This window comes from Phoca vitulina, unplaced genomic scaffold (assembly GCF_004348235.1).
Source record: "Phoca vitulina isolate PV1807 unplaced genomic scaffold, GSC_HSeal_1.0 scaffold4, whole genome shotgun sequence".
NCBI lineage: Eukaryota > Metazoa > Chordata > Mammalia > Carnivora > Phocidae > Phoca > Phoca vitulina.
Genome location: NW_022589707.1, coordinates 12,642,471 through 12,657,268, shown reverse-complemented (window position 1 = coordinate 12,657,268; position 14,798 = coordinate 12,642,471). Strand labels below are relative to the sequence as shown.

Below are 14,798 nucleotides of genomic sequence, written 5' to 3'. Positions count from 1 at the left end.
AAAAAAAAAAAAAAAAAAAAAAAAAAAAAACACCTTGGGACTTATATAAGGAACAGGACAAAATCTAGTTTAACCAAACAGTAACTATGTAAAACCAATTAATGGGAACTAAGGCTACAGAGGTCAGTTGGGGGCTGTGGAAGGTGCTGAATAACAGCGAGGAGATGGGGTTTATTTTGCAGTCAAGGGGGAAGCCATTGAAGGATTTGAGAAGAAGAATGAGAACATTGTGCTCTGCATCAGCTGTGGGATAGATGGTCACGAGACGTTTGAGGCAGAATGATCAGTTGGGAGACTACTGTAATACTTGATGAAAAAGATAATGGGGACCAGATCTAACAGGATGAGTGTAGGGATGCAAATATTTAGAAGAGGAAATGGACATGAGATACATAGTGTAAAATCTATAGGACTTGGCAGGTGATTTGGGCAACCAGACTGAGAAGAGTCAGAGCTAACTACAGGTTTTCATCCTGGGAGATTAGTAAAATGATAATGGTATTAACAATGAAGGGAGCTAAGGGGAACTTTCTTTCTTTCCTCCCCACCTCCTTTTGAAGAATGATGGTGTTAAAGAGTGTGTTTGGTCAGGCTGTTTGTTGACCCCTTGCCTCAGCACTCTGTTCATGTCTGTTGTGCTTTTTTCATCTCCTTATTGTAATAATTGTGTGGGAACCAGACAGACGCCCTTGTAAGCAATGGCAGTGCATCTGTAGAACTTGGGAGAAAGTATGCTGGTAGAGGGAGACTTGGGAATCATCTGAAATGTAGAAGTAACTAGAATGGAAGAGAACAAGAACAAGAGTAAGGATATTCAGCATGCAAACAGTTGGATTGGACGACATAGAAGACTCACTGAAGTGCAAGTGTTCTAGAAGTTTAGAGAATGAGTATTAGCAGAAACCTAGACTTAGCCATTGAGGTTTTATTATAGAGAGAAGGGGAGGAGGAAAGAAGAAAGAGAAGAGTGATAGCAGTGGGAAGATGATGAGGATGTAGAGATAATTTTGTTTATTTAATAATGCTGATAATATGTTTGCTGTGCTCCAGGCGATGTTCTAAGAGATTGACAGCATTAACTCACTTAATCCTGATGCTAGTTCCTTGGGGCGGGTGGTATTATTACTCCTGTCTTACAGTTGAGAAAACCAAAGTTTTAAGGCGCAGGGAGATAATGTCTTAGTTACATGGCTCTTGGGCTGCATTAAAAAAAAAAACACAGCAGATCTTCTGAGCCTCATCCCCAGAGATAATAACAGCCTGTTATGTGTTAAGCATTTTATGTATTTTTTTCTTTTCCTTCTCATATTAATTCTAGGGAGTAGATTCTGTTATCCTTATTTCACAGATGAGGGAAACAAGGCTTAGCCTGGTGAAGCCACCTGTGAAGGTCATACAGCTAGTGAGTTGTAGAGTCAATTTCAAGCACACATTCCCTGCATTTCCATGTCACCCTCTCATTTTGCGTTTCTAAGGGGGGGGGCACATTAATCTTTAAAGTACTTCTCGAGGTGATTCTAATGTGCAGACCAGTCTTTCCCAAATTTGAGCCCAAGCTGAGAAGGGAAAGGTATGTATTAGTTGGGAGGAAATAGAATATTGTGGTCAGAGAGGGGGATTCAGAGTTGGAGACCACGGAGACGGAGTATTTTCAAAGGAGCAGGAACGTTAAATAGAGGAGACATCTTTGAAATTGAGGAGACTGGGAAAGGCCCTATAATGAGAAAAGGGATCATTAACATAGTGTGATGAAACATCTTAGTCTTCATACAAAGTAAAGCTGAACCAGTAGCGGAAGTTTCACTTTGTAATGGTGTTAAGAAAATCATGGAGCTTGGTAGTCAAGTTTGAGAAAAAGGGAGAAAGTGATAGAAATAGGTAGAATGAGCTTTAAAATATGTTTGAATGAAGCAGGCAGAGAAGTGCCTTGGGGCGTTGAGACCACTTCTGGGTCCTACCCTGGCATGGTTTCTTTTACTTGTCTTCTGTTTTCTCTGAGTGAGTTAAAAATAACCATCAAAATATTATAGGGTCCAAAATACATGGAGGAAAAACTGACAAAATTGAAAGAAGTGGAAAATTCAGTGGTTAAAGTTAGAGATTTCAATACTTTTTTCAATAATTAATAGAACAGCTAGACAGAAAACATAAGACTTGAACAACAAGATTAAGCATCTTGAGTGAAGCTGATGGATAAGGTACACTCTACCCCACACCATCGGAACAGAGATTATTGCACAGCGACATATTTGACCACACATTAGATCATGGAATAAGTATGTTCTCTAGCCACAACAGAACTAAACAATAGGAGGAAAATTTGAATCTTATCAAATACTTCGAAATAAAACAACTAACTTCTAAATACACCATGGGCGAAAATCAACCATGTTCCTTTGCACCCTAAGAGCTTAAAAAAAAAAAGAGAGAGAGAGAGAGAAAAAGAACCCAAAGCAAGCAGAGGTAGGAAATGATAAAGACTAAAGTGAAAATCAATGAAGTAAAAATCAGAAGAACAATTGAAAAAAGTAAACCGAAAGTGGATTCTTTGAAAAGATCAAAACTGATAAATCTTTAATTAGACTGATCAATTAAAAAGATACTAAAATCAGGAATGAAAGAAGAGACATTACCACACCCCTTAAAGAAATTAAAAAAGCCTATACAGGAATATTATGAACAACTTTATGCCAACCAATTAGACAACTTAAATGAAATGGAGATATCTTAGAAAGGCACAAAATACCAAAACTGATTCAAGAAGTGGAAAATCTGAATTGTCCTCCAACAAATTAGTAATAACCCTAACCCCAAACCCCAAACCCTAAACCCTAACCCCTAACCCTAACCCTAACCTTAACCTAAAAATTTTCCTAAAAACAAAAAACAGAAACACGCATAGGTACAAAGAGCAGACTGATGGTTGCCAGAGGGGAGGGGGCTATGGGGCTGGGCAAATGGGTGAAGGGGTGTGGGAGATAGAAAAACCAGTTTCCTACAGATACAGAAGCCACACCGATGTGCTGTCAAACATATAAAGAAGAAATAATATCAATCTTTTGCAAACTTGTTTAGAAACCAGAGATATGAAGGAACATTTTCCAGTACATCCTGTGAGGCTAGTACCAGCCTGATAAAAAGGGAAGGCTATCACAGGAGAGTATGGAGCAATATCCCTCATGAACATAGATGCAAAATTCTAGAACAAAATACTAGCAGATTGGATCTGTCAACATAAAACTGTATTATGCACCATGATTAAGTGGGATTTATTAAAAAAAAAAACGGTGTAATACACAGTTATTAATAGAATAAAGGGCCAAACCCACTTAATCATCTCAGTAGACACAGGAAAGCACTTGACACCCAATGATTAAAAAACAAAAACCTTTAGCAAACAAGGACTAGAAAGGAACTTTCTCAACGTGATGAAAGGCTCTATGGAAAAGCTGCAGCTAACATCATAAGGGAAATTTTGAGGTGTCAGAAGTGTTCTAGAATGATTGCCGTGATGGTTACACTGTATACATTTACTTAAAAATCAATAAACCGTACACTACAATGGGTGAATTTCATGGTACATATACCTCAACAAAGCTGTTTTAAAAGATACTATGGGATAAAATCACCTTATAAATATTCAAGGGCATATGTTCTTCAAAGTGTCCTTCAGAGAGCATATAGAAGTATACTTAATAGTCCTAATGCAAGTTAATTAATGTATAAATCATGGAAATTTCATCAGCATTATTTCCCCTTTCACAATTATGCATTTGAGGGTACACATGAATATGAATATTCATATGCTTCACAAGGGAGTATATTTCAAACTAAATTTATTATCTATACGAAACAGGCTCTTCCTGCCTTCCTGGTTATTGTTCATGGAACCATAGGATTTTTCTTCCTCAGATGAGCATCTTTTGGTTATTCTTTATTTCTCCCCCTCTTTCCTTTGCAGAATAAGTTGTTAAATTTTGTTCATTTTTTTCCCCTCTGCATTGACTCTCAGAGGTATCCCTAATTGTACAATCCCATTTCCACTATTTTAGTTAACCTCTCTTGTTCTTTAAGATTTATTTATTTAAAGAGAGAGAGCGTGCACACATGGGGAGGGGCAAAGGGAGAGAGAGAGAGAGAGGAACTTCAGCAGACTCCTTGCTGAGCTCGGAGCCTGAGCCAAAACCAAGAGTCGGACACCTGACTGACTGTGCCACCCAGGAGCACCTCTCTTTTTCCTTTTTTTAAATGATTTTGGTAGGTTTTCTCTTCATGTGTTAAGTACTTCCTTAATCATTAATTATTTCTTTAATCATTCATTTTGCCCCAAATCCCATTCCCTTCTAATCTGTTATTTCATATGCTGCTAGATTAATTAAAGTATATTTATCACCATTTTACTGACCTATTCACAACCTTTTATTGCCATCTAATTTTGTATTAGCTTCAATGCCTGAGCCTGGTGTTAAAGGTCCTGAGAAGTTTGTCCATTTACCAACTTGCCAGGTCTACCTCTATTAATTTTGCTCTTACCTGAACTATTTGCTCTTCACTAAAGATACTCTGAATTTCCCCAGCACCATTTCTCGATTTGTTCTGTCCTTCCACCATTTTGGTTTTCGGCTTTTACACATTTTAAGATTTTATTTATATCTTGCATGTGCCACGATCTTGAAACCCTGTTTCACTGTTCCAGTTAGGAGTAGTTTTGTCCTTTGATAAGTACTCATAGCAATTTCTTTGTCCTGATGCTTACTACTTTCCTTTGTATTGTAGTCATTCATGTGTGTATCTGTCTATAGATAAGCATATGACAGGAAGGTCTGATTGATTGATTTGGCTTTTAACTCTTTAAAAATTTTAACACTTAAACAATTTTACATATATAGTAAAATTCATTTGTTTTGCTATTAAGTAAGGATTTATTTTTGAGTCTTGTTTTTATATCCAGCACAATACTTTGCATATTTTAGGTACTAAATATTATGTTTAATAAAAAAATGAAAACTCTTTTTGGAAGGTATTAACTGAGTTTTCTTTGTTAAGAACACATCTGTTGGGGTTGGTGGGGAGCTAAACATGATCTAGGTTTTTCCCGATCAGGTATTTGGTACAGGACCAGAAAACACATGTGTGCGCGTTGAATTTTTTGGTTTGTTTTACTTTAAACACTAAGGAACTATTCACAAGATCATACTAATAGTGGTTTTAATTACACAATTACAGTTGATAATGAGTATAATGAAGCAGGCAGCCATTCCATTTTCAAAACGACTGTTTATTTTTCTTTTAGTTTCTTTACTGCGGAATATTTTAGTCCTTATACAACGGGGAAATGAAAATGTAACATTGAAAAACTAAATTTTTCTGTTTTTTTTTTTTTTTTTGTCATTAACATTTCATTCACTAGCAACATACATGGGGGAAATCTGATAGTTTTTAGTAATTTTAAATGGTCCTAATTTTTAAAATATTGTTCAGTTTCTGTTTTAATATTTTCTGGAATCAAGGTATATTGATATTGATTATATATACAAGGTATATAGTTTGAGGGGCATATTACACTGAATTTGCTCCTCCCCCTTCTTTGGATTTCTCTTCTCAAATTCTGGACATCCTGGTGTCCCTGGACCTAGCCTTGTCTCCTCCATCCACTGAGACTGTAGTTTCTGCTTGGATTCTACCCTTGCTCCATGGAAAGTAGGAAGTTCCCTCTGGGAGGAAGCCAGAGGACCTCAACTAGTATGCTTTCAGGGATCATAGCTACCAGTTTCTGCCTAATTTGGTTTCTCTCCATGGCCTTCAAGTTATTATTTTTTTTTGGTCTGATCTTTTTAGCTTTTATAATTATTATTGGTATAAGTGTTAGTCCAGTGGAAGCTACTTTGCTGTGCCTGAAACAAAAACTGGACATCTGCATTTGAAAAGTAAGATATGAAAATAAGAGTATTTAATATAGGCACATTCAAGATATTGCTCAAGAGAAGTAGAGTCTTAGTTCATAGTGATTTCTTTTCACCTTATTATTGCTTCTGTCTTTAGCAATCTAATGTTCAGATTCATCACGTGGGACAAGTACAGTATGGCTTTACTGTAAAATCATGGAATATTTGAAGTTAGTAGTGAGGAGAATTGGTTTCTTAGTGCACAGATTGAAATCTGTATAAACTGCTCCTCTTATTATCATGAGATACCAGTGTTATGCAAAAAATTGTGATATAAATGTCACTAGATACATGTTAGTGTATATTCACTTATCCGTAGGTATCTTGGGGAAGAAACAAAAACCCATTCAAGCTATCATAAGAAAAAATAAGGAAAATGTATTAAAGGCCAAAAGGATATATTGTGGAACCAAAGAGTAGAAAATTTAAGATGTTATTAGCAACTGGATTTGAGACCTGTAAAATATGGAAAACTTAGGTTGCAACCTTTAAATCTCTCTTCTGTGGGTCTCCTCTTTCTCTGTATCTGGTCATCTAGTTCATTCTTTTATTCTCTCTCTGCAGATTGGCTTTCTTTGGTTTTTCATCCACACAGAACAAGAAGGTTGCCCTAAAGAATTTACATCTCTTCATCTCCATTGACCAGGAGAGACTGTATCCCACTAATACATTCCTGGGAAAGGGAACCTGATGGCCTTTTTGGGGGTTGGCTGTCTCCCCAGTAGAGTAGGTTCTGGCTGAGACGGTGGAGTTCCATGGTTACAAGCATGGCAACCAGAGTCCACTGTGTAGTTGGGGAACAATTTTTAGATGAAGTGAGGATTTTCTAAGCTGGGAAGCTACTGAAAGGGATTTACCATATTAACTACCTAGAAGGATCTGGATGTTTCTACTTAGATTAATGTAGGAGCTGAAGACAGGAGATGTGTTCACTGTAAGCTGGTAAATTCCGTATTTATTTTTAGGAAACTCTTGGTGTATGACATAAACAGCCACAAGCAATATTTTAAATAAAGAAGGTTGAATGGTAACTGAGGGGTTCATTTAGAATGATGTTACCAATGTTAAGCAAGTTCTCAATCTCAAAATCTTGGCCCTGCTTTATACATCATGAGATTTCTGACTAGTATCTTAGCAACTGCTAATCAAATATTATAGCAGAAGAGATGCCTGACCACCCCAATTTGTATGTTCTTTAAAGCATTATATTTCTTGGCTTCTACTGCAGAACCATCTAACATACCAGGTACTCAAAAGATATAGTGAATCGTAATATCACTGGGATATATAGATATCCTGGTGCTTTCCAACCATGTTCTCATAATTCTTGTCTTTGGTTTTATAAATTAATACCTTTGAAGTTGAACTTAAAACACCCATAAACTTTGACTGTTTTTAAGATTTTATTTATTTATTTGACAGAGAGAGAGACAGTGAGAGAGGGAACACAAGCAAGGGGAGTGGGAGAGGGAGAAGCAGGCTTCCCGTGGAGCAGGGAGCCTGATGCAGGGCTCGATCCCAGGACCATGGGATCATGACCTGAGCCAAAGGCAGACGCTTAACAACTGAGCCACTCAGGCACCCCAAACTTTGACTTTTATTACAGGAATTCCCTGTATTTAAAAAGAGAAAAGATATGAAGGAATTTAGAGTCAGCAAGAACATGCGATAATCTTCTGTAGGTTTTCTATGGGCAAGTTATGTTTGCTATCATATATAATGACCCCTTACACAGTGGACTCTGGTTGCCATGCTTGTAACCATGGAACTCCGCCCTCTCAGCCAGGATTCCAGTCTTGGGTGATTTTCCCCAGGCAAAAGACAACATGTGTGGCTTATTTCCTTTCATAAAAATGGAAATTCGAACTCATAGGTAATGGTTTAGGATGTTTATGTACAATTTAGAAGATGCAGTACATTATCCACAATGATGTGGAATCACCAAGAAATTACATGGTTATATTTTAATACCAGGTGTCTGATGTTTGTGTCAAGACTTGGTAGTAGAAGATTTCACCTAATTCAGACAAATTTCAAGCATCTTAGAAAAAGGAGCTTTTTTGTTCTTTGAGATATTTAAAAAGCACTTTTTATAATTTGGTGTCAAAATAAAACTTTACCTGTTTTAATGCAGTATTTTCCAGCTGTTGGTAAATGATATTAGGAAAAAGAGGCGAATACGGTGAAGGAAACAAACATGGCAAAGCCTATGATTAAAATCATAGCTATCCCTTTTTAATTTTACTTGTATTATAAATGATTTTTATACCGAGAAATCATTTACAGGGCTCATTCTGTTTTGGAGACTATTTCTAACATGTGTATTAAACACATATACATCAAGGCTTCTTACCACATTTTGTAAATTTCAGTGATTCAGTCTATATATATTTGATTTTCTGGTATGTTTCATGGCTCTGTGATGGAAGTAAAGAACTATAAAAATTGGGGTAGTCAGGTGTCTTTTCCTTTAAATGATATGTCATCATATCAGGCAGTTTTTGAGGAACACTTGTTTAACGATGTATCAAATGGGTACTGTAGAGCTCAGAAAGGGGGACAGCTGGCCTAGAGTGTCTTGGGAAGGAGTCATTGGAGAGAAAACATTGGAACTGTTTTTGGGACGGGTTTGTTAGGGTATCAAGGAAAGAGAGTAATCTAAGTCAGGCATTCCAAAAATGAGAGGGCCCAGGCATGTATGTTCAGGGAAGAGGTAAGTAGTTGATTCTCTTTGAGTTCTGGGTTCATGTTGAGAAGACTTAAGATATGATCGGGAATAGATACTGAGGTCAGATTGATGCAGATGACAAATTAGCCTTAAGATGACATTGGCAACAGTGTTTTAGGAAAACCATTCTATTCATGGTGTATGGGAGGGACTGGAAGAAGAAAAGACAAGAGGCAGACCGTGAGAGAAACTGCATGAGTTGAACTAAGTTGGTGGCTGTCAGATGGATGGGTAGGAACAAACTAATAGAGAGTTGAGAAGGAGTGACTGATGCCCCGGGGAACTAATTCCTGCACCGGTACAAAGGTGAGGGAAGGTAGCCAAAGACCGTTCTGAAGTTTTAAACCTGGAGGCCAGGAAGAATAAGAAACTACTCACAGAAAGAAGACAGAAGGAATTACCCATTTTATGGGAAAAGGATTTAGGTCTCAGAATTTAGGGTTGATTTTATCAGAGAAATGTGTGAGTATATCAAGCGTGCAGTCACACAGTTGGAACTGGAGTGTGGGAGAGAAATCGGTACTAAACCACATTATGGTAACAGAAATACGTGTGAAGGCTGCTTTGTAAGTTTGGAACCTAAGGACAAAAGGGGAGGGAGATTATAGAGAATGAGGACCAAAGCAAGATTTTGGTTAAGAAGGTAGAAATAGTATGTGTTTATCAAAAGAAGGGGAGAAGCAAGTGTATAAGAATAGATAACAAAGTAAGAGGTGATAGTTAAGAGGACTTACTGACATGGAGAAAAAGAACAGTGATGTTGAATTACCTGAGTTTTAAGGATGCTCATCAGGTAGGCCCTGATCAGTCAATATTTTACTGTACAAGACCATCCATTGATTTCTAGGACAAGAAGTACCTCAGAAGAATTACTGGTTTAGTGTATCTTCATACTTCGGTAGAAACATATTTCTGTCATACTGATTGGTGTTAAAACCAACACTTGAGTGAAACAAGTGCCTTTGTAGACGTCTTTCTGTGATCCTATCAATTTGAAATTCTGTTCTGGTTTACTAGCCTTCTTTTGATCACAAATTCCCACAAACTTTATTAGCATCAGCGCTAGATCTACCAAGTAATTGAGTGCCAAATCTACAAAGTCATCAAGTCCCTCAGTTGAGTTGTTACTAAAGTCGAGACCCAATGTAATATTCTCCTTGACTCTTGGGCAGTTTGGATGATGTATTAGCAGAGACAGTATTTGTCAATATATTGCTTTATCACTGTGCTGAATAATATTCTGGTAGCCTCGTAAACATATATAAAAAAACACTGACCAATCTGTTAATATGTTTTATAGTTTCCCAGTGAAATTTCCTTTGTACAGAAAATTAAATAAGTCCATTTACTGCCACCCATAGCCACTCTCATTGGCAGTTTTTATGCTTTCAGTAAGAGTAGAGTGTCGTGGGCATGAGCCAGGCTCCGGAGTCAACTACACCAGGGTTGAAATCCTGGTCTGTTGTTCTGTAATTATAAGACCGTAAGCTAGTTTCATTTTTTTTTTTCTTAAGACCATATATATAGGTTTACAGCAAAATTGAGGGGAAGGTACAGAGATTTCCCGTTAATTCCTGTACCCACACATGCATATAGGCTAGTTTCTTAAACCTCTAAATCTGTTTCTTCATCCTTAAAATATAGATAGTCACTCTAGCTTCATAGATTGGAAGGTTGAATTAGGATCGTTTTCTAAACATGTCTGATATTTGATAAATATTTAGTAATGTGTATGTGCTCATAACAGACATAATTGGCTTTAAAACTTGGGACAGCATCATGCTCACAGAGTGCTTCATAAATTCTTTTTGATGATAACGTTTAATAGGTCCTCACAACTTTATTGAATGAATAAGCAAGTGAATGAATATACATCTGCAGACAGGAAGGAATAGTTACTGAAACCTGAGTCTCTGCAAAGCTTTTATTTCAGTCATGGATAGAATTGCTTGCTTACGTGTACTGTAACACTTCGTTATCTTAAAATTTTAAATATGGCAAGTGATTACAGAAATGAATTGATGTGCTTTAATCCCAGGTTGGATATTCTTAGGAACCATGGTGATTTCTCTTCCAGATCTGCTACTTTCTTTCATAACAGTGGGAACTTTTTAGAGCACTTGTCTTAGAAATACAACAGTTGGGGTGCCTGGCTGGCTCAGTCGGTTAAACGTCCGACTGTTGATTTTGGCTTAGGTCGTGATCTCAGGGTCATGAGATCAAGCCCTGTGTCAGGCTCCAAGCTCAGCCTGCCTGAGATTCCCTCCCTCTCCCCCTCCCACCCCTGCTTGTGCACCCCCCTTAAATAAGTAAATAAATAAAATCTTAAAAAAAAAAAATATAACAGTTGATTCTAGCCCAAGCCCCATCCTCTGAGGCTGTAAAGTGGGTCGATTTTATAAGCATTACCCATTGGCAGTAGTGATTTAAAAAGCTGTTGGTTTTCTTGCTTTGAAGATGAGCAGTGGCCCTAGAAATCATTTGTAGATTAGCACCTCTTAGCCTGCAATGGCTCATGATACCTCTTAGCAGGTTTGCTAGAGTCGCTTAATCCCCTTCACTATTGAGTGAGGGGTGTGACATGGGCTCGAGAGTGAGTCCCCCAGGGTTCATTCCTCAATCCCTAAACCACTTTCTTATCTGTAATCTGAGAATTCATTTGATCAGATGTTGTGCTTTAAATAAGATAATACATCTAAATTAGCCCCTTGCCTACAACATAGTAAGCGCTCAGTAAATATTATGGCATTGCTGCTGATGTTGCTGTAATTGGCAGTTCCGACGGTTATAAATGTTGATTAACTCACTTGGCACAGTACCTGGCATATAGCAGACCCTCACTAAAAATGTTCCCCTTTACCTCCAAGTTCAAATGCCTAATAACATCCTAGTCTTAGTTTTAGGTGTAGATGGCAATTAGACGACTTTGTGGCTTTAATGAATCTTTCCTCAGATCTACAACTAGAAGTCTGAATACCTAGATTCATATACTTCTGAATGTCAAGGATGAGATTTTAAAATTAGGTTTTCATCATTTTAAATTGCTTTTCTTAGTAGCATGTCATAAATATGTGTATTAAACTGCTTATCTGATTGTACAGATGCTGTTGACTGAGTACTTGGATATGAAAAATACTCGTACGGCCTCTGAACCATCAGCTCAACTAAGTTATGCCAGCACTGGACGAGATTTTGCAGCCTTCTTTGCCAAGAAGAAACCTCAAAGGCCAAAAAATTCTCTTTTTAAGTAAGTATCTCCCTGATGGTAAGATAGCAGGTGTCAAGAAGTGTTTGATCCAAGTAGGATGGCTTTCTACTTTATTGGCAGCCGGTACTTCACCCAGTTAAAGCTGATTTGAAAAAATTTATAGGAAGTGAATATATTTTTTATTTTGTATACATTTGTTTTCTGGAAGGGGAAGTGGCTATTTTGGATTACGGTTAATGGACTATCTAGGACTTTTAATAAAAATTTTTAGAATTTATTCCTGTGGTGTTTTATATAAAATGAAGGGAAATGAAACTTGCCAGTTGTTTCTGGGGACTTCTATATGAAATGAAATATGTCAGCTTTTGAAAAAACCCCAAGTGCCAAGAAATAACCTTGAAGTTTACACAAATCTCCTTAGCTAAGTAGCATTGGATTTTATCTAGTTTAATAAAGGAACAATCTGGAAGTTCTTTTTTTCTAATTACCATCTTACTTGACAGCAGCAGGCCATGTTCCTAAGTGTATGTCATTTGGTAACAGCTGACAGTTAATATTATTCGCATTAATAGTGACAACAGCAACAGCTACCACTGAGTGCTTACTATGTACCAGGTACTGTGGGGAGATGAGTTTCTCAAAATAACCTCAAACATAATTTAACTCAGATTATGTCAGATTTCGGCAGCAGGGGTAGCGGCTAACCCTGAATCCTCTCTAAGTACTAGCGAAAGCATGCAGCCATTTTCATGGATTGTCTCATTGACTCATTACAACCTTATGGGTCGGGGTTTTATTTTTAATCCTTTTTTGCACATAAAAACTTGAGACCCAAGCGAGGTTAAGTAACTTAAGTAAATTCGCAGAGCTAGCAATTGGTAGAAGCAGGCTTTAAGTCTTTGTCAATCTATGTGTTCTTCTGAGGAGTCGGGAGATAACTGGTTAAGCAGTTGTACCTGTAAATCTAAGCGTATAAAGTGACTACAGAAGTATTGTCTCTGTATTTTGAATTTGTTATTTTTGAATAGTTGAAGCTCCAGTATCTTTTATTGATTCATTTTTGAGATTTGTTTATATCATAGATTTATAGAGTTCTTAGTCATTACGGAAGGTTTCAACAGTGCATTCATCTTGTGTCTAGAGGAGAGGAGATTGAGTGTGCCTGCATTAGAGTAAAATGCATTCTGTGTATTGAATGCATCCTTTTTTTATGTGTTTTACCATTTTGTTCAGAGGATAGACGCACTATTAGTTAAAATGCTTTAGTCCCCAGGTAACATAGGACCCCATTGGAAGGGGTCCTTACCTCACACAGTAAGGAGGAACATAGAGGAGTCCGTCATTCGACTGCAGTATCCTCCAGGACCCAACCCTTTCATCTCTCTGCCTTCGGTCCCACTCCAGTATAGTGGTGATGCCAAGGAAAGGGTGGGATTCTTCTGCAAATTTTTTGGGGGGGAATTAATAGACTCTTTTTCATACCACTTTTCAGTTTACAGAAAAATCAAGCAGGCAAGACAAAGAGTTCTCTTATGTCCCCCTTCCTCAGAATTTCTACTTACGTTAACACCTTGCGTTCGTTTGTATGGGACATTTGTTACAACTGATGAACTGATATTGGTCATTATTAACTAAAGTCCATTGTTTACCTTAGAGTTCACTCTTTGTGTTGTACATTCTGGGCGTCTTGGTAAATGCTCACTGTCATATATGCACCATCACGTTATCATACAGAATATTTTTGCTGTCCTCAACATCCTGTTTTCCACTTATTCTTCCCTCTTTTCCCCACCCCCGGAGCCCCTGATAATCACTGTCTCTATAGTTTATCTTTTCCAGAACATCTAATAGTTGGAATCATGCAGTATGTAGCCTTTTCAGACGAGCTTCTTTCACTTAACAATATGCATTTCGTGTCTTTTGTGGCTTGATAGCTCATCTCTTTGTATTGCTAAATAATATTCCATTGTGTGCATGTACCTTGGTTTTTTTCCATTCATTTGTTGAAAGACATCTTGGTTACTTCCAATTTCTGGCCATTGTGAATAAAACTGCTGTAAACGTGCAGGTGTTTAGATGTAAGTTTTCTGTTCATTTGGATAAACACCTAAGAGAATGATTACTGCATCATATGGTAGGGTCATGTTTAGCTTTGTGACACACTGCCAAACTGTCTTACAAAATGGCTATATCATTTCAGATTGGTTTTTTAATTAATAATTGTTATCCGTTTATTAATCTTTTCTGCCAGTGACAAAGCCCCTCTGCAAGTTTTCCTCAGGTTTTAGGATTGGGTCTTATGCCCATTGGTCACTGGCGGACCACAGTGATTGTCTTAAAACAGTCAGGGGTCATCTCTGGTGATAGTCTTGGGCTAGAGAGGAACCACTTTTCCTTAGCACATAGCTGTTTGGAGAGGGAGGAAAGAAGCCGAATGCCCAGATAGAAGGGGGGCTTTGCCAACAAACAGGGAAGATAGTGGAAGAAAAAAGGTGGTTAACTAAGACGGCCTGAGATGCTGCCTAATCCTTAGGCCTTTGCTTTGCTTGCTTGTTTGCTTGCTTGCTCTCTGGCTTTCTCTTCTCTCTCTCTCTCTTTCTCTTCCTAGCTCAACTCACTGTTGTAAATCGAGGCGTATTGCAGAAAGCAGGTTTCAGTGTGTTAAGGTTTCATGCTCTCAACCATCACCCTTAACTTTCAACCTCAGACCACATATACATTTTTCCACGTTTAGCCATTCCTGAAATTGTGATACTGAAAAACATATAAATTATTAGAACTGAATAAATGAACTTAAGTAATTGTTAAACATTTATTATTACTGCGTAGTAATAAAAACTCATCACCCACACAGAATTAGACCATTCTTACAGATTTGCCTGCTTCTGGTCTTGGTTCTACCATTAATGAACCGTGC

The 14,798-nt window shown here is 37.6% G+C and overlaps 1 protein-coding gene across 4 annotated transcripts in view; it reads left to right on the top strand.

Moving 5' to 3' along the window:
• The window catches only part of EXOC4 (exocyst complex component 4), a 731,914-nt gene that overhangs the window by 180,194 nt on the left and 536,922 nt on the right, over positions 1 to 14,798 (top strand). For all 4 annotated transcript variants that reach the window (XM_032401540.1, XM_032401541.1, XM_032401542.1 and 1 more), the window contains exon 8: positions 11,775 to 11,920. In XM_032401540.1, the coding sequence (XP_032257431.1) occupies positions 11,775 to 11,920 (146 nt within the window). The remainder of the gene's footprint in view (positions 1 to 11,774; positions 11,921 to 14,798) is intronic.